At 48.4% G+C, this 27,901-nt stretch overlaps 1 protein-coding gene across 1 annotated transcript; it reads left to right on the top strand.

The window, feature by feature from the left end:
- The first annotated feature begins 148 nt into the window (after positions 1-148).
- On the top strand, positions 149-27,901 carry LOC135451819 (pinopsin-like). Its single transcript, XM_064721362.1, has 4 exons — positions 149-482; positions 2,614-2,942; positions 22,799-23,032; positions 27,435-27,901. Exons 1-4 carry the CDS (start codon positions 149-151, stop codon positions 27,615-27,617), a joined length of 1,080 nt encoding a protein of 359 aa, XP_064577432.1. The 3' UTR covers positions 27,618-27,901.

The following is a 27,901-nucleotide window of genomic DNA, read 5'->3' as shown; positions in this document are numbered from 1 at the left end:
GCTGAGGCTCGCACATGGTCTGAAGCACATCCCGCTCGGTTCTGGACGGATTTAGCGCTCCGCTGGCTGCACAGCGAGCTCCGAGCCCGTGGGTGTCCGGGGCGCTCCGGGGGCAGCGGGGCCAGCCCGGGCACGGAGCGGCGCGGGGATGCGGGAGGCCGGAGCCGGCTGCGGGGATGGCCGGGCCGAGGCCGAGCCCTGCCTGGGCCCCGGGGGCAGGCTGGCGGCCGCCGTGTGCCTGGGCGCCGTGGGCAGCCTGGGCTTCTGCAGCAACCTGCTGGTGCTGCTGCTCTTCTGGCGCTTCCCGGCGCTGCGCTCCCCCATCAACCTGCTGCTGCTCAACATGGCCCTCAGCGACCTGCTGGGCTGCGCGCTGGGCACCCCGCTCGGGCTGGCAGCGGGCAGCAGCGACAGCAACAACAGCAACAGCACCGCTGCCGGGGCCGCCTGCGCCTGGCACGGCTTCGCCACCGCCCTCTGCGGTGAGTGCCACCGGGCTGCGGGGCTGCAACGCCGCGAGGGACGGGAGAGCTCCGGGAGGGGATGGGACAGCCCCGGCAGCTCCGGGGAGAGAATGGGGTAGCCTGGGTAGCTCCGCGGATGGGATGGGATGGGATGGGATGGGATGGGATGGGATGGGATGGGATGGGATGGGATGGGATGGGATGGGACAGCAGCTCCGGGGAGGGGACGGGATAGCCCCGGGAGGGACGGGAAGGGACATGGGATGGGATAGCTCCAGGGAGGGGACAGGACAGTCCCGGCAGCTCCGGGGCAGAATGGAATAGTCTCGCATTTCTGGGGAGGGGATGCGATAGCCTCGGCAGCTCCGGGGAGAGAACGGGACAGCCCGGCAGCTTCGAGCAGGGATGGCACAGCTCTGCAGCTGTAAGGAGGGGATGGAACACCCTAGCAGGTCGGGGAGGAACGGGATGGGTATAGCCCGGGGAGGAGACAGGACAGCCCCGGCAGGGACGGGACGGCCCCGGGGAGGAAATGGGGACAGCCTTGGCAGCTCCGGGGCAGAATGGAATAGTCTCGCATTTCTGGGGAGGGGATGCGATAGCCTCGGCAGCTCCGGGGAGAGAACGGGACAGCCCCGGCAGCTCTGGGGAGAGGATGGAATAGTCTCGCAGTTCTGGGGAGAGAACGGGACAGCCTGGGCAGCTCCGGGGGAGAATGGAATAGCCTCGCATTTCTGGGGAGGGGACGGGACACCCTCGGCAGCTCCGGGGGCCAGGGAGGGCAGGACCAGCCCGCAGCGGGTGCAGCCGCTGGGTTCATGTCCGGGGCCGCGATGGAGCTCGGGCTATGCCTGGGGAGGGGACACCGGGCACGCCAGGAGCACAGGGCTGGGGGAAACATTCCCAGCTTTGGTTGTTTCGCTGGGAAAAGCCCAGGCAGCGTTAGGTGTGAGTCCTCATTGAGGCTCCACAGCGGCTGAGGAAGAGCTATACAAACTTTAAAGGATGAAAGCGGGGATAGAATCAGCCTCGTTTAGATCAGAAAAGACCTCTAAGCTCTGCCGGCGCTTGCACACATAGATGGGGCTCTCCCCCAGCCAGCATTCCCATGGAGAGAGGATTTACCAGCAGAGCAACACTCTGCTGTCTGAACAGACCTGAACCACCCCAGGAACGCAGCTTAGCCTGGCATCCAGCCTTCCCACAGCCACTTAGGAGACACTGCTTATGCACTCTAAAGGGATACTTGCAACAGCTGTTTGCTGCCATCTCTTTCCCTCATGAAGTTACACAGGGTAAAAAGCCAAATTTGTGCATGTAAGAGCTTTACTTGGCAAGGAAAGTTTAGCAGGAGTGTGTCAGCATCCAGCAACATCCCCTTGGTACCTGCCAGTACCGATCCACGGTGCAGCCTGGGAGGTGTGCATGGAGGGAAACTGCAAACTCTTATATCAGCTTTAGAAATGACCTCCTCTCCAGCATTCCTGCATGCTAAAGAAGCCGTTGATTTGCTGCTGGTGGTTTTATTGCCCCCTTGGTGACTGCTGGCAGTACCCCAACTGCAGGGACCCATCACTGTCTCTGCAAAGGCTCAGGAGCTGCCTGCCCCCCTGAGAGGGGCTCTTGCTGGCACAGGGGGCTTCAGGACATGGCTTTAACCTACAGCTCTGCATTATGCACAGCATCAAATCCTCATGGGGCTGCACTTCCCCAAGAAGGGCTCAGAAGGCTGCACTTGACAGCTGGCCGAGGAGCAACAGATCAGCTCCACACTTTGGGCAAATCTAGGTATTAACCTTGAATTTTACAGGCGCAGCAAGAACCAGATCTGATGGAGAAGGCAGGGTTTTACTGCAGGTCACACACACACACAGAGGTATCCATTCAGACAGGTGTGGTTAATTACTGATGAGCATTTATAACTGACTGCTTTGGCTGGATGTGTTTGAACACCCCCAGCTCCTGTGAGTGGGCCCAGGCTCTCAGCACCTCTCACCCTCAGGGGACACCTCAGTCCCACTCCTTGCCCACCTTGTTTCCAAAGCCAGTGCCTTCAGGCTCATCCAAAGCTTGAAATATTGTTTTGGGAGGCAGAGCAAAGCCTTCACTCATTGATTTTTTGCTGATACCAGGCTCTGGTTTGGCACAGGCATCATCTCCCTCATCTCCCTGGCCGTGCTCTCGTACGAGCGTTGCTGCACCATGACCAGGACAGCAGAGCCTGACACCACCAACTACAGGAAAGCCTGGGCAGCCATCATCCTGTCCTGGACATACTCCCTGCTCTGGACTGTGCCCCCACTGCTTGGCTGGAGCAGCTATGGGCCAGAAGGAGCAGGGATAACCTGCTCTGTGAACTGGCATTCCAGGGACGCCAACAACGCCTCCTACATCATCTGTCTTTTCATCTTCTGCCTCGTGATCCCGTTTGCCATCATTGTCTATTCCTATGGGAAGCTGCTCTGTGCTGTCAGACAGGTAAGTTGATTCCTCAGCTGCCTTTTGAGTGTCACCCCAAGCCCATGATGCCCATTTTCCACCTCTGGAACTCCTCTGCTGCCAGATGTGCTGCCAGCCATGGAAATGCCTCTCCCGGGGCTGTCCTGGGGACAGGCTCCAGCCTGCCAGGGCTCTGAAAGTTCATACTCAGGTGTTAGCAGCACCAAGTGTGGCATGGCAAATGTGCTGCCCCTGGGCTGGAAGAGGAGCCTCCTGTGAGCTTGGTAAAGTCTTTGGATTCATTTTCATCTCTGATTTTAGCTGTGGCTCAGAGTGCTGCAGGCACGCAGAGTGCTCTGTCAGTGGTGGTGCTGATGCCTTGGAGGGGCTGCCTAGAACAGAGGCTGGACAAGATTCAGAGAATAAAGTGGGTATTTATTAAAGGCCTTCAACAGCCACACCTTGGGTAGTCACAGCCTCCCAGAGGCTACACCCAAGCTGGACAATGGGCACCAGTTTTTCAGACAATTATAAGTTCGTTCCATTTACATACCAGGGGTTAATCCCTGAATTACAGCTTCACTAATGAAGTCATTTACCCCCACTTTGCTCCCCCAATTCACTTTTGTTTGTACTTTTGGGTCCTGAGGCTGTGGGGTGTCCTTGATTTCCAGGCCCAGAGGGATTGTTTTGTCTGACCAAAATGTGAAGACAGTAATTCACACTCTGTATGGAGTTTGGAGTTGTGCACTAATGCAGTACAGGATCTGAAAAATCTAAAAACTAAAATCTTAAGGCATCAAAGGTTCCTATGACAGCATCACAGATGATAGAAGTTTGCCAGAGCACTCTAGATACTTCAAATTGCTCCTAATTAAAACTAGGAAAGATCTACCCACCTTGATGAGATTGGTGCTACGATGCTGCAGGAATGCTGTGGAGAGAGATGAGCATCATCAGCAGCTCCAGCAGCTGCATGGTCAGTGCAGAGTGTGGGAGCAGGGATCTCTGAAGTTCAATGCTTCTCTTCGGAGAGCAGGAAAGTAAAACCTGCAAAAAGGCTGCTAAGAAAAGAGTCACACATGACCAAGCTGCTGGTGGGATCAGGCAAAGCAGGAGGATGGAACTTAACAAATCTGAACTGTAAGGCAGAGCCATGGCATGAGGCAGATAACCCTGGGCACAAAGCAAAGCCAGTCCATAAATGACCATTGTTGAGTCTTAACTTCTTTCTGCCAGGATCAGGATTAAATGCATGAGATGGAATTTCTTGTTGGGACTCAGATGTCTGTTAGTTCTTATCTATGGCACAGTCTCACAAACCCTGAGTTCTAAAGCACTTCACTCAACTGAAAATGGAGCCCCATCTTTCTCTCTACAATGCCTTTTAAGGATAAACTGTCCAATTAAGAAATGACACCTAAATTATTTTTACTTTTAACCCAATAACCAACCACCTGTGCCCACAATGGGAACTTTTTTATCCAATCACACAAAACCACCCAAACCCATGGAGAAGGTGAAGAAGAAGGATCACCCTTGGCCCTAAATCCTAGTGTTCCCTAAAACCAAGGAATACCCTTGGCCCTAAAACCTAGTGTTCCCTAAAACCTCCATCTTGCTTTATAGATATTACTAAATTCTAAACCCTTAAACTCTAAGTTTTCCACACTGTGATATTACACACTTCTATTCAAACTCCACACCCACAATCCCAGCTCTGCCATTCCATTTTGGAAGTTTTCTCCACAGGCTCAGGTCAATGCAGTGTTCTCCTGGGGGTCAGAGCCTGGCAGCACAGAAAGTCTGAAATTCTCAGTAACCAGGGTTCCAACAGCTTTTTGCCAAGATAAGGAATAGCAGCTCTAAATTTTGCTACCTCACTGGATCATTTGGTACCAAACACCATCAGGGCAGCACTGTGAGGCAGCTGGAAGTACCAGTGCAGAGATTTTCCCTCCTATGTGAAGAAATCTGCATTTAGCCAGGAGTGTTGGACCAGCCCTGGTTGCTCATGGCATGGAGAGGCTGGGAGAGATTGGAGAGCCCCCTTGGGGAGCCAGGACAGGCAAGGACTGTCCCAGCACAAAGGATTATTCACCCCCAAACACCTCCACACTGCACCCTGAGAGCCACCCCAGGCTGGCCCCAGCTCCATCAGTGCTCCCAGAGCTGGCTTGGCCTCACCTCGTGCAGTGAGCAAAGAGGGATTTAGATAAAGATCACTCTGCGAGCCACATTTGCAGATGTGAACTTTAATTTAAGCTAATTATTGCTCAGGGACTTTGGGCAGAAGCAAATTAAATTCAGTGGAGATGTTTAAATTAATCCTCAATTAACCCCCACCCCATTGTTTTGTTACAAATCCTTCATTCCCCACAAAAGCCAGCTCAGTCCCCTCTGGTCACCCTGTGCTGGGGGCAGCTGCTGCTCCTGCACCACCATGGAGCACAGGCAAAGGCTGGGTTTCACAGCACTTCAGTAGTTTTCCATCTTTTAAGGCTAAAAATCCCATTTTAGAGGTGCTGCTTGTTACAAGCAGCTGGGGCTGGAGCAGGTCTTTTCCTCTCCAGAGTTCCTCCAAGGGCAAGAAACAGCAAGCAAACCTGCTTTGCTGTGAAGGTTGTGCTGTCTGATGTGTCAGAGTGACCCTAGAGCTGGGACTGCCCTCTCCAGGGCCAACAGAACATTTATTTATGCTGCAGCAGCACTGCAGGGGGAAGGTTTTACATAAATACCCTTCCCACTGATGCAGCCATCACATGAAATGTTGTATTTGGGCTCAGGAGAGTGGACAGCTGTGGCCATGGGGCAGGGGAGATGCAGCAGCAGAGCCCTGGTGACTGCAGGGAGCAGTGGGAGCTCTGCAGTGAAGGGACCAGAGTGGCTTGGAAAAGGGACAGGGTGGTGGCACGGGCTGTCACCCTCCCTGTCACACAGGTGACAGCTCTAAAGGTCGGGAGCTGTCTTTCCTGTGCTCCCTGGTGTTGCAGGCATCTTTTCATTAAAAATCCTTTTCTTAGGATTTTTCTTCCTGAGAAGCTGACAGGCCTCAGGAACAAAATGTAAACAATGGTTATCTGCTGCTGTGGAATGCAACAGGTGCATCTGGGATTGGCCCATCTTAGATGTTTATAATTAATGGTCATCACAGCTCAGTTAGCTTGGACTCTCTGTTCGAGGCACAAACCTTTATTATTCATTACTTTCTATTCTATTCTTAGCTAGCCTTCTGAGATGAAACTTTTCCTTCTATTCTTTTTACTATAGTTACAATGTAATATATATATATCATAAAATAATAAATCAAGCCTTCTGAAACATGGAGTCAGATACTCATCTCTTCCCTCACCTGAAAACCCCTGTGAACACTGTCACACCCTGGTCCTGCAGAAACCCCCAAACAAGGGAAAATAAAATGAAAATTGTTCAGTCTGGATCGAAATGATCCTTTCAGGAAGGGGGATTTTTACAAAGAGGGACAGTCAGAACTGGTTAGTGCTGTGGGTGCACCTGGGCTCCTTTGGGAAGGCAGGAGGGAGGGCAGGGGAGGGGCAGAGCCTCCCTGCTGCCTCCCATGCCCTGTGCCATCCCTGCAATTCCTGACCCAGGCTGCTGCCCAGCATCCCCAGGGCAGCAAGGTGCAGAAGCAGCAAAATCCCTCATGTGTGTGAGAGAGAGAGAGAGAGAAAAAAAAAATAAAAATAAGCTTCACATGGCAGCTTAATATTTAAGGAATTGAACAACAGACATTTGTGCTTTTAGTGGATTTAAATTACAGGCAGCACTGTGTAAGCCTTTAATGGTGCCTTCAGCTCCTGCCATGGATATCTGCTGTAAGTGAGATTATCTGCACCACTTACAGGAGTAAAACTGTGCTGGGAGATCAGGGTGCTTGGTTTCAGCCAGGCATGAAAAATTGTATCCTTTCGCTTGACATTTGTATTTTCATGCTCTGATTTCTGACCTGATTGTCACCACGGGAGATTTGCAGGGAGGCTTAAACTCTGGGAGATCAGTCCAGGCTCCCACTCCTATTGTATTGCTTCAAGGTCACAGATTCCTTAAATTTGAAGAGAATTTTCACCTCTAAGAGCAGCTCTGCTTTTCCTCCCATGCCTTGTTTGAGGCTGCAGGAAATGGCCAGAGAGAAGGGATTGCTCTGAGTAGTTTAAAATGAACAGCACAGGAGCTGGGAGGATCACAGCACACTGCCAACCATGAATCTGAATTCTGAAAACAACCTCTAGAAAATGAGGGCTATCTAGGTTTCCAATCCCATTGAGCTTTAGTTTTAATGTTTTATTTTCTGAGAAGTTTTTGTGCTTTGATGCAGATTTCACAGCTCTGCTGGGCCCAGGCAGAAGCCAGGAGGGGGCTGCAGCTTTCTTGGGGGAGCAGGGGCACCATGCAGGTGTGCCCTGGCACTCAGCTGGGTCAAGGGGTCCATCTCAGCTTCCCTGGCTTCAGCACAGTGCCCCAGGGATGCCAGGGGATGCCTGTGCCCCCATGTCCAGGGATGACAGCGAGTGCCTGTAGGATTGATGGGGGTAGCACAGTGGGGACAGACGGAGAGCAGAGATCTCTGAAGCCAGGTCATGGAATTTGAGGTTTATTGCAAAGGGCCTGGGTGCAGGGCCCTGCTGGGATTTGGGGTTTATTGCAAAGGGCCTGGGTGCAGGGCCCTGCTGGGATTTGGGGTTCATTGCAAAGGGCCTGGGTGCAGGGCCCTGCTGGGATTTGGGGTTCATTGCAAAGGGCCTGGGTGCAGGGCCCTGCTGGGAGCTGCCAAACACAGCTCAGAGCAGGACTCAGAGAGGAGAGGGGTAGAGAGGATGAGAGGGTAAGAGAGTAAAAGGGGTAAGAGCATAGAAAAGTAAGAGCTAAGAGGCAAGAGCTAAGAGAGCGAAGTTCCCGTTACAATACCATAAATCTTCTTCTGTTGTGTTGAATATTCTGATTCTCACTCACCAATCTAGTACAATATACAATTCCTACAGCATTTACATACAGCCTATAAGAACCACTACAGTACCACACTGTGCTACATTTTAAACCCTAAAAACTCCTCTTTGGGCCCCTTTTGCCAAGCTGTAGGGTCTGCTCTGACCCTTGGGCCTGTCTGCAAGCAGAGGGTGTTGTTCCATCAAAAGAGGATTACCTTCAGCCAGCCACACCATTGTTTTCCAGTTGTTCAGTAATGAGGTATCTCAAAGCTTGCTTTCATTTCAATCTCACTTATAATTTCCATATTCTCAACATCTTTTACCAGGCAATCATATTTATAGGGTTTTCCTGTTTCATCTTCCCCAACAGGTGCCTGTGCCCCCATGTCCAGTCCCATTCCTGAAAGACAGAAATCTGCCAGCTGGGTTTGCTGCAGGGAGCAATGTGCAGAGAGCAGGGCTGCTTTAGGATGGCCTTGGTTCTGTCAGCAGGGCCTGGAGAGTGTGGTTGTGCTCCAGAGCTGAGTGTGCAGCTCCAGAGCAGCTCACAGCACCCATGGCCCAGCAGAGGAGCTGTGATCCCCTAGCTCAGGTCACTGCAGGACAATGACAGAGTCCATCAAGGGTTGGAAATGACAGAAGTGAGGCAGAGCCTGGGAGGCTGAGCCAGCTGAGGAGCAGAACAGCAAATCTGCTCCTTGTTCTGCAGAGCCCTTAGAGGGCAGGGGCAGAGGCTGTGGGGTGACCTGTTCCAGGGCAAACCTACCACAGACATCTTTTATGGAAAATCCTTTCCTTAGGATTTTTCCTCCCGAGAAGCTGAAAGGCCTCAGGAACAAAATGTAAACAATGGTTATCTGCTGCTGTGGAATGCAACAGGTGCATCTGTGATTGGTCTCATGTGGTTTTTTCTAATTAATGGCAAATCACAGCCAGCTGGCTCAGATTCTCTGTCCCAGACACAAGCCTTTGTTATTCATTCTTTCTTTTTCTATTCTTAGCTAGCCTTCTGATGAAATCCTTTCTTCTATTCTTTTAGTATAGTTTTAATATAATATATATGATAAAATAATAAATCAAGCCTTCTGAAACATGGAGTCAGACCTTCGTCTCTCCCCTCATCCTCAGACCCCTGTGAACACGGTCACACAAACCCTGTGGGACAGGCAGCTGGCAGTGCAGGGAGGCTGGATTCCTCCTCACCCAAAGCCTCCTGGCTGCTTGGAGAAGCTTGGTAGTGTCTGTAACTTCTGCAAGCCCCCCAGCCCCCCCACTGCACATGGACCCCCAAAGACATCTCCTGTTATCAAATCTCTTATGCTAACCAGGTCCAAAGTCCATCATCTGTCTTGTGAATATCTCAATATCTGTTTGTGCAAAGCACCTGGTCAGGATCAGCATCCCAGATTCAGCTGGGAGCCGCCAGCTCACTGCAAGCAGCACACAGGCACAATCCATGAATCCTGCAGCAGGCAACCATCCTGCTCCCAGCTCTTGGAACAGCAAGCACAACCTTAAAAATGCTTGCTGGAAACAGATAAATCATTTTGTGAGCTCAGGGGTTAGACAGTCACTAGTCAGAGTCATTGACAAGTCCTCTCACATGACTTGTCACAATGCAAATCAAATCAATCCCAGCCTTTGTGTCACTGTGTTACACTGTGCGATGGGATTTGTCACAGACATCTTTTGTGAAAAATCTTTTTTTTTAAGATTTTTCCTCTTGAGAAGCTGAGAGGCTTCAAGAACAAAATGTAAATAAGTGTTATCTGCTGCTGTAGAATGGAACAGGTAGATCTTTGATTAGTCCATGTTAGTTGTTTCTAATTATTGGCTAATCAAAGTGAGCTGGCTCAGACAGAGTCCAAGCCACAAGCTTTTGTTATCATTCTTTCTTTTTCTATTCTTACCTAGGCTTCTGATGAAATCCTTTCTTCTATTCTTTCAGTATAGTTTTAATATAATATATATAATAAAATAATAAATCAAGCTTTCTGAAACATAGAGTCAGATCTTCGTCTCTTCTCTCATCTTTGGACCCCTGTGAACATTGTCACAGGGATTTTCCTTTTAATTCACAGACTGCCTACTCTTCTATTATCTCCTTGACAAATGAATCTGAGGGCCTGCCTTCAAATTATCCATCCAAGCACACCAGTGCAAGGCTCAATATTCTGCATTTCTGCACGGACTCCTGCCCTGGGCTGAGTCACATCAGGGTAAATCTGCCTGCAGCAGCAGTCACAGGCAGGGCAGGAAAAGCCAACACCTTGGCGTGGTTCCCACCAGCCCTCTGCCCCCTTGGTTCCTTGTGTGTTATGGAAAAGAAAAAAAAGCCCAGCAAGGAGGCCTTTGATGTGTTCCATGTTCATTTCCCTATGTCAATTAGCAAGTGCAGCAGTTTCCAATGCAGGAAACAGCTTGGGCCAGCACGGGCAGGAGAAACTGGGGGAGAACAACTCTGTGTTCAGCAATTCCTTTCCTGGCAGGAAGGGGAAAGGGTGATCACACTGCTCCTCCAGCATCCCTCTGCACAGCCTGAAACAAACAGGGCAGGAGACCTTTCTCCTTTGTAATGCCTTTATTAAAAGTGATCAGCTCGGGTGGGGAGCACCGATGGGTCTGTGCTCACATCACCACTGCTCCCAGGAGTGACTCGGAGGAGGAGGAAGAGGAGGAAGAGTGCAGCTGTGTCCACTGGCCTGTGGGCAGAGCTGGGAAGTCCATCCTCAGGAGAGCATCAGAAGATTGCCTTTATTTCTGGTTCAACATTTGAGTTCCTCTGTCTAGCCGACATCTTTAAGTTAGGGTGAGCAGTAGAAAGGGTCTTGGCAGATACTGGATTCTGTTCCTCACCTCTAGACATTGCTTTGATTCATCAATTTTGTGTTGGCTCGTTGTTTTAGGGGTTTTTGGCTAGGTTTGGTGAGGGGTCCCTCCTGTGTCATGCTGGATCTGATGTCGTTTCCATGCCAAATCAATGTCCTTTCCCCTTCACTGTCTGGGTGTCATCCTCCAGGAAGCAGCAGTGTCACTGGACAAGGGGGAATTCTTAACCATCAATGACAGGTAGTTAATGAAAACGACAGGTGATTACAATAACAAACAGTTAGAACCCCACCCTGGCAGCAACTGGCCCAACCTGGGAACTCTGCAACCTTTAAAAAAAATGGGCAGCTGTTCTACTCATAACCTGAGTAGAAACCTCATAGCCTGACTAGCCACCATAACCTGAGGCTGAACTGGCCATGTGAGACACACACATTCCCAAAGGCAGGAATCCTGACAGCTGCAACACCTCAGCCACCAGGGAAGAGAAAATCAGTCTTGAGCTGAGCCCAGAGAGCTGCAGAGGCCATGCAGGTCACTGATGGAAGAGGGAAATCACCTCGGGTCAATCCACCCACACTCAGGAAAAGCAAGAATTGGTTTCCTGGCTGCAGCTGAGCTCAGTCCCAGGGAAAATGAGGTGGGGATGTTTCTGTATTTCCCCTCTTGGACAGCAGCAGGAGCTCTGCCCATGCAGGATGCTCGTGGTTGTCTCTGCTCAGAGCTGCAGGAAGGGCTCTTCCTTCTGTGGGCAGTGGAAAATCTGAACCCTTCCTGTGATGCCTTGTGGGGCTACCTAAAACCAGAGGCCAGATAGAATTAAGGCAATAAAAAGCAGTTCTGTTTATGGAAGGGCCTTGAGGTACATTCAGGGCAGACAAAGCCTCCCAGGGGCTACACCCAAAAATGGACCATGGCTCACAGGTTTCACACTTTTATGAGTTTTGGTCTATTTGGGGGTTAATCTTCCAATTCCAGCTTCAGGTAATGAAGCCATGTACCCCAAGTTTGCTCCCCCAACTCACTTTTGTTTCCATCTCTGGGGCCTGAGGCAGTGAGGTGTCCTTGATTGCCAGGCCTGGAGAGGAATTGTTGTGTCTGCCCAAAATGGGAAAGCAGCAGCTGACACTGTGTGTGGAGTTTGTAGTTATACACTAAAGAACTGCAGGGCTACAGATACATGAAAATTCTAAAAGCTAAAATCCCAAAGCATCATGTGGATACAAAGCACAGGTGCAAGGAGGGCCAGAGCCCAGTGCTGCTCTGGAATAACAGGAGACCCTTCCCTCCTTTGGGATTCTGGGATTCCCTGGGGGATTTGCTCAAACAGGGGCTCTGCTTGTCCAGAAAGCTGCGGAAAGTGGGGGGTAAACGCGCTGGGTGTGCCACAGTATTGTCTGTCCAACAGCACTCACCCACCTATGAGCACGCTGAGGGCTTTTCTGGTTGAAAACTAGGCAGCTGTGGTATTCTTTCCTCCTGTAGCACCAGTATTTTCCCTCAGGTGCTTCCAAACCTTGGAAGTGTCCAAGCACAGGCAGTGAGGGAGGCAGGGCCTGCAGGGACAGCAGGAGCAGCCCTGCCCTGCAGGCTGAGCTCCACTGCCCCCTCCCCTGGCTCTCCCTGGTGCTCTGCTGTGTGTCCCAGACAACAATAACTGAGAACAGCTCCTCAGTGAGATGGAGCTGTTCTCATTACACCAGTCATTACTAATTAAAGAATCAGTGCAAGGTGCAGGAGGAGGGGAACCAAACCAGTGAGAGCATCAGTGGTGCTGAGATCTTGTAGCAGCCATTCTCCCTGATGGATGGGCTGTGCAGATCCAGAACCCCAGAGGACATCCCTGCACAGGGAGCCCCCAGCCTGGAAGCTCCCTGGCTGTGTTACAGGGAGCTCAGAGTGCCTGGATTTGGACAGGAATCTGCTAAGGAAGGCAGGAGCCTCCCCTGAAATGGAGAATGTAAACCCTCCCCACCCCTCTGAAGTGCTGTAAGTTTTAAATTAAGGGGGTCTCAAACAAAAATATGGGAGCAGGAAATAACAGTTCTTTAATAGGGAAAGGAAAAAAATAAAAGGATAAAATAAACAATGCAGTACACTGGAACAACACTGACAGAGTCAGAACCCAACCTGACACCCTGTGGGTCAGGGTGTTAGTGGCAGCCCCATTGCAATTGTGGCTCAGCCCTCCTGCAGGGTCAGGGGTGGTTCTGCTGGAGCAGGGATCCTGTAGAGAAGGATGGATTCTTCCTCTGAAGATCCAGGGGAAGGAGAGGCAGCTGCTGTTCCTCTGGGGAATCCAGTGGAGAAGCCGTGCTGGTGTCTCAAAACCTCTGGATTATATCTGGGTAGCAATGCTTGGCTCCTCCCTCTGGGCTCACATCTCCCAATGGGATGCTGCAGTTCTTATCAGCCATGCAGTGACATTCAATAGCTGTTATCAGCAATGTCCCCTCCCAGGGAGGTGTGAATGTGGTCACTCAAAGAGAGAGATAAGGCAAACTGCCCACTTGACAAAAGATAATTTGCCATACAGATGGTAATGGAAACCATCTTGCCTTGCAATCTGGAACAAGCAGGAGGCTGCCCTGAAATGGAAAATGTAAACCCCCTCCCTCTGAATTGTTATAATTTTGAAATTAAGGGGCTCTCAGGCAAAGATACGGGAGCAGGAATAACAGTTCTTTATTAGGGAAGAAAATAAAAATAAAATAAAAATGCAGTAATACAAACCAACAGTCACAGAGTGAGAGCAGTCCCCCCCTGTGTGCCAGGCGGTGTCCCAGCCCCATCCCATGGGGGCTCAGCCCTCCTGCAGTGCCAGCTGTGGCTCTGCTGCAGCAGGGATCCTGCACAAGGGGGGAGTTTTCCTCTGCAGCTCCAGGGCTGCTGCAGATGGGCCTGGGCTCCCTCTGGCCATGCAGGGCAGCAGAAAGCTGCTCCTCTGGCAATGCAGGGGGCAAAGGCTGCTGTGCTGTGCCAGGCTCAGATTGGATCCAGGGAGGAATGCTTGGCTCCTCCCCTGGGCGGAGCATCTCCCCATGGGATGCTGGGATTGGATCAGCCCTGCAGGGACACTCAGTGGCCATGGACAGCAGAGATCTCCTGGAGGGAGGGTTGGCTGGGGGAGAGATAAAGAAAAAATTGCCCCATGGACAGCAGAGAGCTGCCCCAGCTCTGACAGATGGGGATAGAATGCACACCCCAGTCACATCTTGCATTTTCCAGCCTCAGACACAGGGACTGGGAAGAATGAGGCCACACCTGGAACCCAGCAGTGCTGCATGGTGCCCACACTTGGTGCTCCTGCCTTTGAAAACAACAACCAGGATGAATTATTCTAATATTCTGGCATTTGAAATTAAACATTAACCCCTTTTAGTGACTACAAGACCTCTCCTTACAGCCCTCTACATCTATAACAGCAACTGAGAGACTGAATTGAAATTTAAATTTTGATCTTATATCATGAGGTGCACACTTTAGAGGACAGAGGTGGGTGTGAGAGGATGCTGTGAGCACTTCAAAGAGTACGTGAGCCAGAGAGCTCCTCCCTTGCAGCCCACAGGGCACTCAATGACTCCTCCAGCACTTCCCAAGCCCTCTCAGAAATGAGAAAAATTACTGCTGCAGAGGTGAAAGGCATCAGCCCAGCAGATGGAAATTGATTTCTTCTCTCTCTCCTCACCTCCCCAGCAACTCTGGCAGAGCTCTGTGTTAATGCTGGAACAGCAGAGAGCCATCAGGAGTGGCTGGTCCCTGCATGTGCTCTGTGATCCCCTGCCAGCCTGAGACCACCTGCCTTTCTCAGAGCCAGCTTTAAGAGCTTTTGGCCAAATTTCCACAACACCAATCTCGTTGATTCACTTACCACAGGAGATTTTCCACAGCCTTCATTTCCAAGAAAAGAAAAGATGATTTTCAGAGGCAAATTCTCCCCCAGCTCTTGCACATAGGGCACCACAAAAGGTTTCTCTTTCACTCAGACACAGGAATTTAGTTTTTGCCATCAGTGATGAAGCTTAGCCTGATGATATGTCAGTTTACCAGACTGTGCAGCAGAAGCTCCCAGTGACAAACCAGCAGTGCAGCTGCTTTTGGCCTCGTGTCACTTTGGGTCCCCAGCTCTGCTCTGCCCCATCTGTGCTGTCCTGCAGGCTGCTCTGCTGGCTCAGGGCTGTTCCATCTCTGTTTTGGGGTACAGCCCCAGGTCTGTCAGTGTCACTGGCCAGGGTCTGTGTACAAACCACGAACAGGACAGGACTGCTGGGAACGTGCCTTGAGCTGTTTGATTTTCCAGTATCAGCCTCATTACATGGTTTTGACATTGGGAAGATGCCACCGGCTCACATCCCCAGGCAGCAGACCAAGAACTTAATGTTACAACTTACTTTATAAGTTTTTTTACCAATCACACAAAGCAAAAGCACATGGTCAGTAGTTCCATCCAACCACTATAAGCACAGGTACCTTTGGTTAAACAATGCTTGCTTATTTCAAATACAATACCTGCTTGTGAGCCTTAAAGCACAATGCACAGAGTTCCATTATTAAGCTTTAACCTTCCTAATATCTTGCTAGATAAACTTTCTGTATCTTAGAGAGGTATTCAGACAAGCGTTAATCCACAGACCATTGTTCTATTTGTCTTTGCTTTTCTACAGTTTAAATAATTTTTCTGCTGACCAATCTCACGGCTGCTGCTTAGCTCCAATCACAGTTCTGCTGTCTCTCTGCCTTTTGGAGCTTTCCCCAAACCTTCTGATTCTGTGGATTCCCACATGTCAGGGGCAGAGCTCTCCTCTCTCACACAGCATTAAACCAGACAGGGAACAGAGCTGGCACTTGCTTTCCCCGCCCTCATCCTCACGGCAAGGCACTGAGTGATGGGGCTGTGAGAAAGGCAGTGCTCCACTGTGAGTGCAGATAAGGAGTTTCTAGCTTTTATCACTGTGCTTAGAGACTTTTAACATAATTCAAAGGTTTGAATGTTAGCAGGGATAGAAAAAAAGCTTCCTTAGAAATAAAATAAAATAAAATAAAATAAAATAAAATAAAATAAAATAAAATAAAATAAAATAAAATAAAATAAAATAAAATAAACAAACAAAACCCCAAAACCAAAACAAACAAAAAAACCCACCAAAACAAAAAACCCCTAATTCTAGCAACATTTCTTCATGGGAGTGCCAGCCATTTATTTCTTGTCCAAGCAAAACTTTTTTTCGTTTTTAATTAGTTAAAATAAGTATTTTAACTAATTAAAGTATTAGTTTAATTAGTTAAAATGCTAATTAGTATTTTAATAATTAGTATTACGACGGATCATGAAATATTGTTAAACCAGCACTGTTAAACCAGAACTTCAAGGAAATTCCCAATAATCATTGAATGGGTTGTGTTGGGTTGGAAGGGACCTTAAAGATCCTCAAATCCCAGCCCCAAAGGGCTGAGGGTTTCCCCTGAAGCATCCAATTCAGCTCCCTGCATTTATCAATTATTAGAAGCAGGGCATGTGCTGGTGGGCAGGGGCACCAGGAGCTCTCACATTCTCCTCAGAAGGAACCAGGCTGACCTGCAATGCCCAGGCTGTGCAGTTTAATCCCATCTCCACTGGGTTACAGCCTGGTTCCTCAGTCCATGCTCAAACAGCCCCAGCCAGGAGCTCTCTGTGTCTGGTTTCAGAGCTCTTGGGCTCCCTTTGAGCAGGCAGTGCTGCCTGAGATGCTCAGGGCTGCCTGTGCTGCCCCTTCTGTCTCTGGGCTTTGGCCACAGGGCTCAGCTGGCACCTGTAGGAATGTGCCTCATGTTCATGGAGTGACAAAATTATCCTTTGTCTCCTAAAAATGAAAAAAGCCCAAAAGTTTCTCTCCTCAATTAGGTAAAAAGACATCTCTTAGGACCCTGGGGACTTCACCTCAAACTTAAGGATAGCTAATTGGACAGGAGCCAAAAAGTCCCACCTGGGCAATTCACTAGAAAAAGAAGATAACAAAAGGAAATAATTGCTTTTGTGAGGTGTTTTACCAGGAGCAAGAGGGCCTCTTACACCTGGATTGGTTTTTCTCTGTAAAGAGTTTTGTTATTTTGCCTTTTATTAAAACTTTTTTTGTTTCCAACACTGCCACAGAAGCCATCCTGCTGATTTTAAGCCATCTGAGGTGGCTGAGATGCCTCAGGTGTGCTGTGCTGTAGATCTGTTGTAGACATCTTTTCATTAAAAATCCTTTCCTTAGGATTTTTCCCTTCTGAGAAGCTGAGAGGCCTCAGGAACAAAATGTAAACAATGGTTATCTGCTGCTGTGGAATGCAACAGGTGCATCTGTGATTGGTCTCATGTGGATGTTTGGAATTAATGGCCAATCACGGCAGAGCTGGCTCTCTCTCTGTCCGAGCCAGAAACCTTTGTTTATTCATTCTTTTCTGTTCTTAGCCAGCCTTCTGACGAGAACTTTTTCTTCTATTCTTTTAGTATAGTTTTAATGTAATACATATCATAAAATAATAATAAATCAAGCCTTCTGAAACATGGAGTCAGATCCTCATTTCTTCCCTCATCCTCAGACCCCTGCAACCACAGTCACATAGATCTCCAAGAGCTTATCAGACCTGGCTCGAGGACACCCCAATATCAGGCACCTTCAGGCCAGCACATGCACACTTTGGTTGAGGTTTTTTTCCCCTTTATCTCCCTTATTCTGACATTTCTCATCCTCTCACTCCCATGAGTGCTGCAGTCAATTCTCCAGGCTCTAGAGAGTGTGGTGGTTTCACAGAAAGGCAGAGAGCACAGTCAGGCCCTCAGCTGAGGTTCTCATGTAACTGTGGATCCAAGGTTCCTCACAGGGGGATTTTGTGCCTGAGCCCCCAGGTGGCTCAGCTGTGCCCTCCAGGCCTGGATGTGGCTGAGCAATTTCCACCCCCAGTGCTGAAACCACGGATTTTGCTTTCCTGGTGAAGTGTTGACTCTGTTGTTTGTGCACAGTCAGCAGCCCCAGGCAGGGATGTGCTGTGCCCACAGTGACCTCTGTTTAAACCTGTCCTCATTGTTTGCTGCATTATTCCCTCACCCACAGCTCCTGTCCGTGCCACCCCACACAAACAACATTGGTGAGCATTTCTGCTCCTGCACTGGGAGGATGGCTCTGTACAATCCCAATTATGGTCAGTGAGATTTTAAAAAAGGCAAATTAATCACTTCTGCAGGCTGAATCACCACCTTGAGGTGCTTCTCTGCAGGAGAAAACACAAAGAAACTCAGCCAGTAAAAAATCAACAGCCATGGGAAGCAAAAGGAAAAAAACTGTAAGAGCAAGATGGGGCCAGGGCTTGCAGCTCCCCAGTCCTGCTAACATGGATTTCTCCCTTCCTATACCAAAATCTTTCCCTTCTCTTTGCCAAAATAAGCAAAGTGGAATGAAGAACTTCTCCTGGGCTCCTCAGCAGCATCCCTGAAGCAGCAGAGTTCATCCTGCCCTGGCAGGAACTGGGGAACCTGGGAAGAAACCCAAGATCTGGAATCATCCCAAGTCCTGCCTGACCTGGCAGAGCTCCCAGGGATGCCTTGAAAAGGCTGGCCTGGAACAGAGGATGGATGGGGCTAAAGAATAAAGTAGGGATTTTTTAAAATTATCTCCTCAATGGATCCACCTTGGGCAGCTCACACTGGGACACACATTCAACACTGAAGCTGTGATACAGAGGCAAAATTAATTTTAAGAAACTGAAAAGATAATTTTAGAAGGAACAGAGACTCAATTTCCACTGAAGAAAATATGAAGGCTATAAAAGCACATTTTTCACAGCTGTTTTCTATACCAAACCCTACAGAAACAGTGAGATTTTAAAAACACATTTCTTGTACAGCAGATTGAAGTTTTGATTTTTGACCAAGACAGAAGCAGAGGAGAGTGCACAGCCAGGGTTCCCCTGTGCTGAACTCCTGCTGCTGCTGAGCCAGGAGCAGCCTGGGCTGAATTCCACCCTCCATGGGCCAGAACCAAGGGCAGGCACAGGCCAGACTTGTGCTCTTGGCTCTCCTGGAAGTTATTGAGACTGTGGGAAATGGAAAGGCAGAAACTTCCACACACACAGGAGGGTTTGATCTGCAGCCTTGGAGAAGCCTGGATTGATGTAAAAATACAATACACAGACATTAAGCAGAAAAATCACAAACTTATGTTTCTATTGTAAGGAAGAATATGCCTTCAGTAAGTGAGAAACTGCATTGATAAAATGGTGGAGGGTTTATAGTGTAGTAATGTAGTTGTATAGAGCAAGTTAAGAGTTTAGATGTTACAATAGAAGCATTTGTGTGTTATGTGTGATAATAGCCCATTGGATAACAGTATCTGCAGTGCAGTAGAAGTGAGTAAAGGTGATAGGTTAGAAAAGCAAAATAAACCCAGTGGCAACTGTCCATTGGATCAGAAGGTTCTATATTGCCTTGTAATGAAGAACTTGTGACTGCTTTGAGCTATGGCTGACTGCTTGCTCCTCTAAAAACTCACAGCCTCTGAGACTGATGTTTATCTGAGCAGTAAATCATAGCCCCAAAATAGTCCCACCCCTTTAATTAATGCAGTGATAATAAAAAAGACGAAATTAAACTAGAAGCCCACAGCACCATTCAGCAGCATCACTTTAGCAGAGCTCTTTGCTTTGCTCACCTCCAGAGGGTGATCTGGTGCCAGGCACAGCCCAGAGCCACAGGGTAAAGCCAAGTCTCCATCTGCTGATGGGGGGCAGCAACACTTCAAGGTTGATGGGTTTGGTTTGGTTTTGCAGAAGTTTTCTGCATGTTTGCCCAATATGAATATCTCAGGTTTCCTTGGCTGACCAGGGAAGCCTTGCAGTCAAAAGCAAAAAATGCTTCAAGGAGAGTTACAGAAGTGAAAGGATATTTAAAATTTCTTGTGCAACCCCAGGGCACACAGGTGCCCTGACCCCCAGGGCAGCACTGACTGTGACCCTCATCCATGGAGAAAGTTTCCCACACTTCAAGACAGACTGGAACCCACAAAAGTGTGAAATGGATTATAGAGAGCAGTGCAGGTGCATCACTGGGTGAGAAATTGAGGGTTTGGGGTTTTTAGTGTGTTGTGGATGGCAGCAAGATGGAGGGCACAGGGTGCTGTCCTGGGTTTCTTCTTCAGCTTCTTCTTCCTCCTTCTCCATGGGTTTGGGTGGCATTTTGTGATTGGGCAGAAAAGTCTGCACTGTGGGCTCTGTGGGATCAGTTATTGGGTTAAAAGGGAAAATAATCCAGGTGTCAGCTCTTAATGGGATAGTTTAGTCTTAGGAGACCTTGTACCAAGAGCTTGTTGGCCATTTTGTGCCTTCTAATGCAAAGCTGCTGAACTCACAGCAGTGAGACTGTTTTGCTGATAAGAAATAATAAACACCTGAGTCCCAACATGAAACTGCTGTCCAGCTAGAACACACCAGTAAAACATTTGTCCTCTCTGGCCTTATTTGAAGGAAGAGGTGGTTGGGTTTCCTTTTCTGGAATTGATGGAAATCAGTAGAACCAAAGGGAGCTTTTGGCTTTCCTTGAGGTGCTCCACAGGCAAGGCCTCACCCACCTCCTCCTCAGGTGTTCCTGGCATGGGGGGACAGGAGGGCTCAGGGGGGCTCAGAGGATCTGGGATTTGTGTGGGGATGCAGAGATGGGATTGGTGTGGGGATGCAGGGATGGGACTGGTGTGGGGATAGAGAGCTGGGATTGGTGTGGGGATGCAGAGATGGGATTTGTGTGGGGATAGAGAGCTGGGATTGGTGTGGGGATGCAGAGCCCTGGCAGCTGGTGCTGATGCCTTGCAGTGCCTCTCCTCAGGAGACTCACAAACCAAACCAAGCACACAATATGGAAATTCAGCCCCTGTCTGGTCTGCAGCCCTGCTCCCACCCCAGTCCAGCTGTCTGGACTTCATCACACAGCCTGGGTGAAGTTTTATACCAAGGCATGACAGACTCTCAAGAAATCCACACCAATGAAATGTGGAGTGCAAAATTCGTATCAGCTGCATGAGATACAATGGAAGAAGATAAATGTGAGCTTTGTCTGAGATGGCTGTGAATGAATCTGAGCTACTGATGCCTGTGGGTGGCTCTGAGTGAAACATTCACTTCTTGCTAATGGAAATATTTTGATTAACAACTTTATTTGCCTAGCAGCAAATGCCACTTTTTTTCCTTTTAAATCACAGACAAGTGTCATAAAATATTTCATTTGCACATTAACAAGATATTTATAAAGTACTTGATATTTGAGTTCCCTCAGCAGGCAATTACAGATATGTTCTAGTTTTTGAACAGTTTTGGTTGGGTATTTTAATTAGTCTCAAGGTGACTTCCAACACTCAAATACATCCTGAGGGATTCCCCATAAAACTGCTTGTAATAATGAGTTCCCTGTGCTTACTGCAGCACTTCTGAGCACAGGCATGACACAGCAGCCACAGAAAGCTCTGGTTTTCCAAGCACACAGACAACAGCAAAGCAGGCCAGCACAGTTTCATGCAGTGGGATTTACTCTCAGGTTTGTGAGCCCCAAGCCCAGAGGAGGAGCCTGCTGTAAATCACTTTAATTCAGGTGCTGCCTCCTGCCATGGGTCCAGGGAAGGGATTCCCTCAGTCCCAGTGCTGTGGGTGCAAGCACATCCATCCTGCAGGACTGGGCACAGGCTGTGGGAGCTGCTGCCTCTGCTCACACCAGGCTCATTCCCCTCCTTGCCTTCTGCCCAGGGCACTCCCGTTAAAATCCGGGGCTTGCAGTGAGCTGGAGGGGGCTGTGGTAGGTGCTGAGCACTTGTGCTGGTCCTGCTGATGCCTTGGGATTTCAGCTTGTGTGTTCTTCATGTATTTGTAATCCTGCAGTTCTTTAGTGTATAACTCTTTATGCTCTTCCCAGGGAGGTGGTGGAATCACCATCTCTGGATGTGTTTAAAAAAAGGCTGGCCATGGCACTGGGTGCTATAGTCTGGTTGAGGTGTTGGGGCATAGGTTGGACTCACTGATCTTAGAGGTCTCTTCCAACCTCATTATTCTGTGATTCTGTGATTCTAAACTCCACACACAGTGTGAGCTGCTGCTTTCCCATTTTGGGCAGACACAACAATTCCTCTCCAGGCCTGGCAATCAAGGACACCTCACTGCCTCAGGCCTGAGAGATGGAAACAAAAGTGAGTTGGGGGGAGCAAACCTGGGGTACATGGCTTCATTACCTGAAGCTGGAATTGAAGATTAACCCCCAATATGCAAATGGCCCAAACTTATACAAGTGTGCAAACCTGTGAGCCATGGTCCATTTTGGATGTAACCCTGGGGGGCTTTGTCTGCCCTAAATGTACCTGAAGGCCCTTCAATAAACAGAACTGCTTTTTATTGTGTTAATTCTGTTTGGCCTCTGTTTTTAGGTAGCCCCAAAAGGCATCACAGCCCAGCTGTCAGGGACACACTCAGCACTCACCACCCCACCCCTGCCCTTAGTGCAGCCACCCTAGGAGCTCCCAGGTGTGGGAAATAGTAAGGGTAAGAAGATTTTCAGAAAAAAAAAAGGGGAAAGAAAACCTTAGAAACAGCAGAGGAACTTAGAATCAGCTGTAGCTGCAAAGTCTGGAGGTAGAAAAAGTTGCAATGGTACGGCAAGCAAGGATATAAAACAGTAGCTTGAGTCTTAGGCTTAGCTAAGATCTTAGGCTTTGCTAAGATGGACCTTAAGACTGCAGGAAAATGTGCTTAGCAAGACGGTAGAAGGTTTTAAGCTTAATAATGTTGTATTTTATATTGTTAATAGAAAGACAAGCAAACATTGTGTAAAGCAGGTGTACATGTGCTTTTAGTAATTAGCTAGAAGAAGTGTCTGTAGCTTTAGCAATGGGCCATTGGCTAGAAAGCTTTTAAGATGCTCTGTATCAAAGCCACCTTTGGCTGCTGCTGGCTGTACCTGAGCTTTGCCATCCTCCCCTCGTCTCAGCCACGTCCCGAGGCTGATGCTGCAGTAAAGCTCGAGGAAGGTTCCCCAGCAGTGCTGCCCTGTTTGTGCGATACCCAATGGACACAGCAGCACCCTCCCCGTGCCCGTGCCAGCAGGGTGACCCTGGCTGTACTCTGTCCCAGGTGAGCAGCCTGCCCCGGGGGCCGGGCCGGGGCCGGGAGCAGCGCGTCCTGCTCATGGTGATGGTGATGGTGCTGTGCTTCCTCCTCTGCTGGCTGCCCTACGCGGCTGTGGCACTGCTGGCCACCTTCGGGCAGCCTGGCCTCATCAGCCCGGCAGCCAGCATCGTCCCAGCCATCCTTGCCAAGAGCAGCACTGTCTACAACCCCATCATCTACGTGTTCCTGAACAAACAGGTCAGTGAAATGCTTCCCTTCCCTTCCCTTCCCTTCCCTTCCCTTCCCTTCCCTTCCCTTCCCTTCCCTTCCCTTCCCTTCCCTTCCCTTCCCTTCCCTTCCCTTCCCTCCAGATTCCATCTGTACAAGGAGGGACAAAATAGCGAGGGGAGATTGGCACTGCCATGTTTTATAAAAAACCTTCACCAGGATTTTCTCCTGAGAAGCCTCAGAAAAGAAATATAAACAATATTATCTGATTGCTTGGGATGTGGTATGGAAATTGCTCACCAACAGGTGCATCTTTGATTGGTTCCATGTGAATTGTTTTTAATTAATGGCCAATCCCAGTCCATCTGTGTCAGGACTCTGGTCAGTCATGGGTTTTTATTATTTGTTCTTGTCTAACCTTCTGATGTTCTTCTCTTTTATAATTTTATTCATCTTTATATATATAATATATATTATTAGTAATATCATAATAAATAATATAATATAATATAATATAATATAATATAATATAATATAATATAATATAATATAATATAATTAATATAATCTCAGTCTTCTGAGAACTTGGAGTCAATTCTCATCTCTCACCTCATCCTGGAACCTGCAACACCACAACAATTAATAACCACAGGAGATAAAGAGAGCATCAGTGACATCACCCAGATCCATGAGAGGGAAGCTCGGAAAAAGGGCTCCAAGGAGCAAATCTATTCAACAAATCTGCATTTTTGGCAGTTGGACAAGCAGCTCCCCACATGTGCAAATAGCAAATGATTCTTTGGTCCTTCCTTTCCATTGCCCAGTTCACCAAAAAGAGAAGAAATCCATGTTCTGGCAAGAGTGGAAGCACCAGAAATTGTTTGAGGTGACTCAGCTATGTGAAGTGTTGTGAGGATGTGAGCCCTTGCTGTCCCACACCCAGCCCAGCCCAGCCCATTGCCCACAGCAACTCCTCCTCCTCACATCATCAGCTCTCTGATTTACTCCTGATTTACTCTTTAACTCCCCTGAAATCCTTCAGCCTTGTCCTGCTCTCCCCTCCAGGAGCTGGTGAGGATCTGCAGTGCCAGAGGAGCTGGGCTGGCCCTGACACAGGGACTGACAATAAAACTGAAGATGAGCAGAGATCTGCAGAGAAAACCAGAGAGCATCAGAGCTCCTCCAATCCCTCGGGCAGCTCCAGGTCCACCAGCCCATTGCACTGATCTCTGCAGTGCTGGGATTACCGCAGATGGATCATTTGTTTCCCTGGGTCCAGCAAATTCTCCACTTGAAATGGTTTTTGGAAGCTGTTAGGAAGCACAGACAGTAAATTGCTCGCTCTCTCTCAGAAACAAATGATGATGGTAAAAGATTGATTTAAGTCTGGCTTGAATTAGCTGTGGGTGTTTTTCCTGTGACGTGAGAAATTGCCAGGGAGTCAAAGTTTCCATGACAGCATCCATCATCCCCACAGCATCCACCAGCTCCACTCAGTGCCACAAACAGCCCAGGGGGTGCAGAATTCCCTGACACCTTCCCTGGGATAGGAGCCCTTCTTTCCCTTCTCCTCCATAATTTAGCTCTTGAATAAGGTCCCTGATGAAACCCCTGCAGTGTTGGGGAGCTGCTGCCATCCCCTGCCAGGGAAAGCCCAGCACACAGAGGGTAATTCTGCCTCACCCCAAACACCCCCAGCCCTGCTCACCCCCGAGAGGCAGCTCAGAGCCCCCAGACTGATCTGAACGTGTTCATGTGCAAAGAGCCCTCCAAAACAACACAGGCTGTGCACAGGAGTCTTCTGCAGGCAATTCTAAATTAATCTTTTTACTAAATAGCTTGCTGACACAAACAGCAGCTAGACACAAATTAAACTGGGTTTGTCCATGTCAGACTCCTGAAGTTCACCATAAACTTTTACTCCAGGTGCTCCACACATGCTTCATTTTGTTTGTGGAGGGGGTTTTATGGTGGATTTTTAAATTTTTCTTAAATTCCACTTGGTTTGCATTGCTCAGTTGGTATTTAGCAGCAATCAGTGCTCAGGGTTCTATACTCAGTGCAGAATGAGAAGTCAATAGTTTGGGTTTGCCTGCACTCAGGAGGGAACCTCAGGCCAGAAGATGCTGCAGCCACCCAGGAGTGCCAGGCATGGGAGAGCAGGAGCTGTTGCTCAGGTGTTAATTAATTGTTGTGGTGTTTCAGGTCACCCAGAAAACCACATTCAACACCATCAGCATTCCTGAGGCTGTGGGAACCTGAAGGAGATGCCTTGACAGCTCCCACAGCTGACTCTGCCCTCTGATTCTGGGCTATTCCTAAAAGAGTTCTGTGCCCAGGCTTCAACCCTGCTCTGGTCAATGCTCAGAAATCGGGATAAAATCTGAGATCAGGCCAGATAAAATAACATTCACATGCAGGAAATGCATCCAGGCAAGGACCAGGTGAAGGTTAAGCAGATTGAGGAGACTCTCCAGTGAAACAGGAATTCACTGGGGATTAAACAGCTGCAGAAAGGTACCTGGGAAGGGCCATGTGAGCTTGACCATGAGAGGAACAAAAAATAGAAAATGTCTATGTACTGCCCATGAGTTTTGAAGCTGCTTAATATTCCAATGCTGTGGTGAGAGGCTGATGAAAAAAATCTGATTATTACAAAGTTTTTAATCCTGAGAAAATGCAGTTTCTCATTGAAAAAAAGGAACCTCAGCTGATGAAAAAATTGTGTAAAACTTTGAAAAAGCCACTTTCCCCAGCAAGCAAGGCTGCTGATGAAAAACCAGCATGATTTTTCTCTTGGCTGTTGATAACAAGAGTTGTCAGAGCTTGTTGCTAGAAGCTGTGTTGTAAAAGAATTACCAGTAATGTTGTTTTGGACTCTTGAGTGTAGAGATCAGTTACCAGCCTTTGACCCTGCAGCCTTGAGGAGGCCATGCACACAATCCACACCACCTAAAATCCCCATTTTTTCAGCTACAGGCAGTTTCCTTGTCCTCATGCTTTGCACATTCCCTCTGCTCTCAGATCCACAGAATATTCTGCCATACAACTGAAAAAATCCCTCCAGTTGTGGATATTGAACCAGGCCCTCCTGAGAGCTTAAACATCTCATCTTTTCCCTGGTCAGACCCAAACCAAAGCAGCCAGCAGTTTGATTGGTAACTCAATTAATTCAATCCACTCCACACACTGAGCAATGGGATGTATCCATACCCTGATGGAGGCAGCAGGAGTGACTCTCAGCTCCCCAAAATCCCTGTGCACAGCAGGGTTTGCAGCAGGTGACAGATCCTACAAGGAGAAGTTTTAGTCCCTTCTATTCTCTGCCTTGCCACCAAGTCAGTAATATCTGTGATCAATAAAACACAGGACAGCTGCTGGAGGCCTGTGACCTGTCCCAGAACTTTGTTCAAGGCTCTCTCCCCTCTGTGCTGCTCTGCTGAGCTCAAGGACATGTGTGACATTCACATTCTCTGGAGAGAGACACACACAATTCTCTCTCCCAGGATTTTCCTAGAGAAACACAGAGAGAAGAAGAGAAAACAATTCCTACCTTTATTCTCTGCTCCTGTTGTTGTTGCACATGTGGAGTGTGTTATGGAGATTGTTCACCTGAAGGGATTTGTCAATTGGGTTCTGCTGAGGATTGTTTTGTTTCCTTGGCCAGTTGGCTCAATGTGACCGCGTTCACAGGGGTTCTTGGACTGGGGAAGAGATGAGGATCTGACTCTATGTTTCAGAAGGCTGATTTATTATTTTATGATATATATTACATTAAAACTATACTAAAAGAATAGAAGAAAGGATTTCCTCAGAAGTCTAGCTAGGAATAGAAAAGAAAGGGATGATAACAAAGGCTTGTGTCTTGGACAAGAGAGTCTGAGCCAGCTGACTGTGATTGGCCATTAATTAGCAACAACCACATGAGACCAATCCCAGATGCACCTGTTGCATTCCACAGCAGCAGATAACCATTGTTTACATTTTGTTCCTGAGGCCTGTCAGCTTCTCAGGAGGAAAAATCCTAAGGAAAGGGTTTTTCATGAAAGTTTTCTGTGACAGCTCAAAGCTGTGTCCAGGCTGTCTCAGTCACAGTTTTTTCTTTAGTCTCTTTTGTATAGTATAGCATCTCTTTAGTATAGTTATAATATAGCATTAATGTAATGTAGTATAGCTTAATAAAGCAATTGTTCAGCATTCTGAATCATGGAGTCAGATGCCAATCATTCCTTGCATCAAGGGCTTCCTGCATTCAATAGATATGTTTTATTTGACAAAACATTTCAACCTCCAATACAAAATATTGTCACACCCATGCTGTTCCAGAGCTATCCCAGGAACTTTATTAATACCATATCATGAGATAAAGCCTGGCTTATAAAACCTGAGCTGAATTAAACTCCTGCTGACTGCTGTTCTTTCTGTGTGCCAGTTTTACAGGTGTTTTGTGGAGCTCCTGAGGTGCAACAAATCCCCCCAAAGCTCCTTGCCTAGGCTGAAACAGCAAGAACAAACCCCAGGCTCTGAAGAGCTTCTGCCAAAGCCCAGCCAAGCCCAAAGGAGAGATCCAGAGCTTGGTGCTGTAGGAGGGCTCCAAGAAACAAGCTGCATGTGAGGAGAGGGGCACAAGGCTCTCCAGGAGGGAATGGCCAGCCTGCAGATGGTCCCTCTCACCCTGGCTTGGATTAACTCCTCCAAAAATTCTCATGTTGCTTTTCAAACAAACACAAACAGATCATTATGAACTATGCAGTTACAGGGTAAAGCTCTACTGAAATTTAAAGTGCGTGTATTGGTTATGTTTCAAAGTTTAGAAATTGCAGCTGAAACTTAGGAAAATATGTATTTTAGGGACTTTTCTCTTAAATTGTCAGCTTACAAAGTTAGTGCAGCAAAAGA

This window comes from Zonotrichia leucophrys, chromosome 9 (genome assembly GCF_028769735.1).
Source record: "Zonotrichia leucophrys gambelii isolate GWCS_2022_RI chromosome 9, RI_Zleu_2.0, whole genome shotgun sequence".
Lineage (NCBI taxonomy): Eukaryota > Metazoa > Chordata > Aves > Passeriformes > Passerellidae > Zonotrichia > Zonotrichia leucophrys.
The sequence above is the reverse complement of the archived record's forward strand: the minus strand, read 5'-3'. Positions and strand labels throughout refer to the sequence as shown.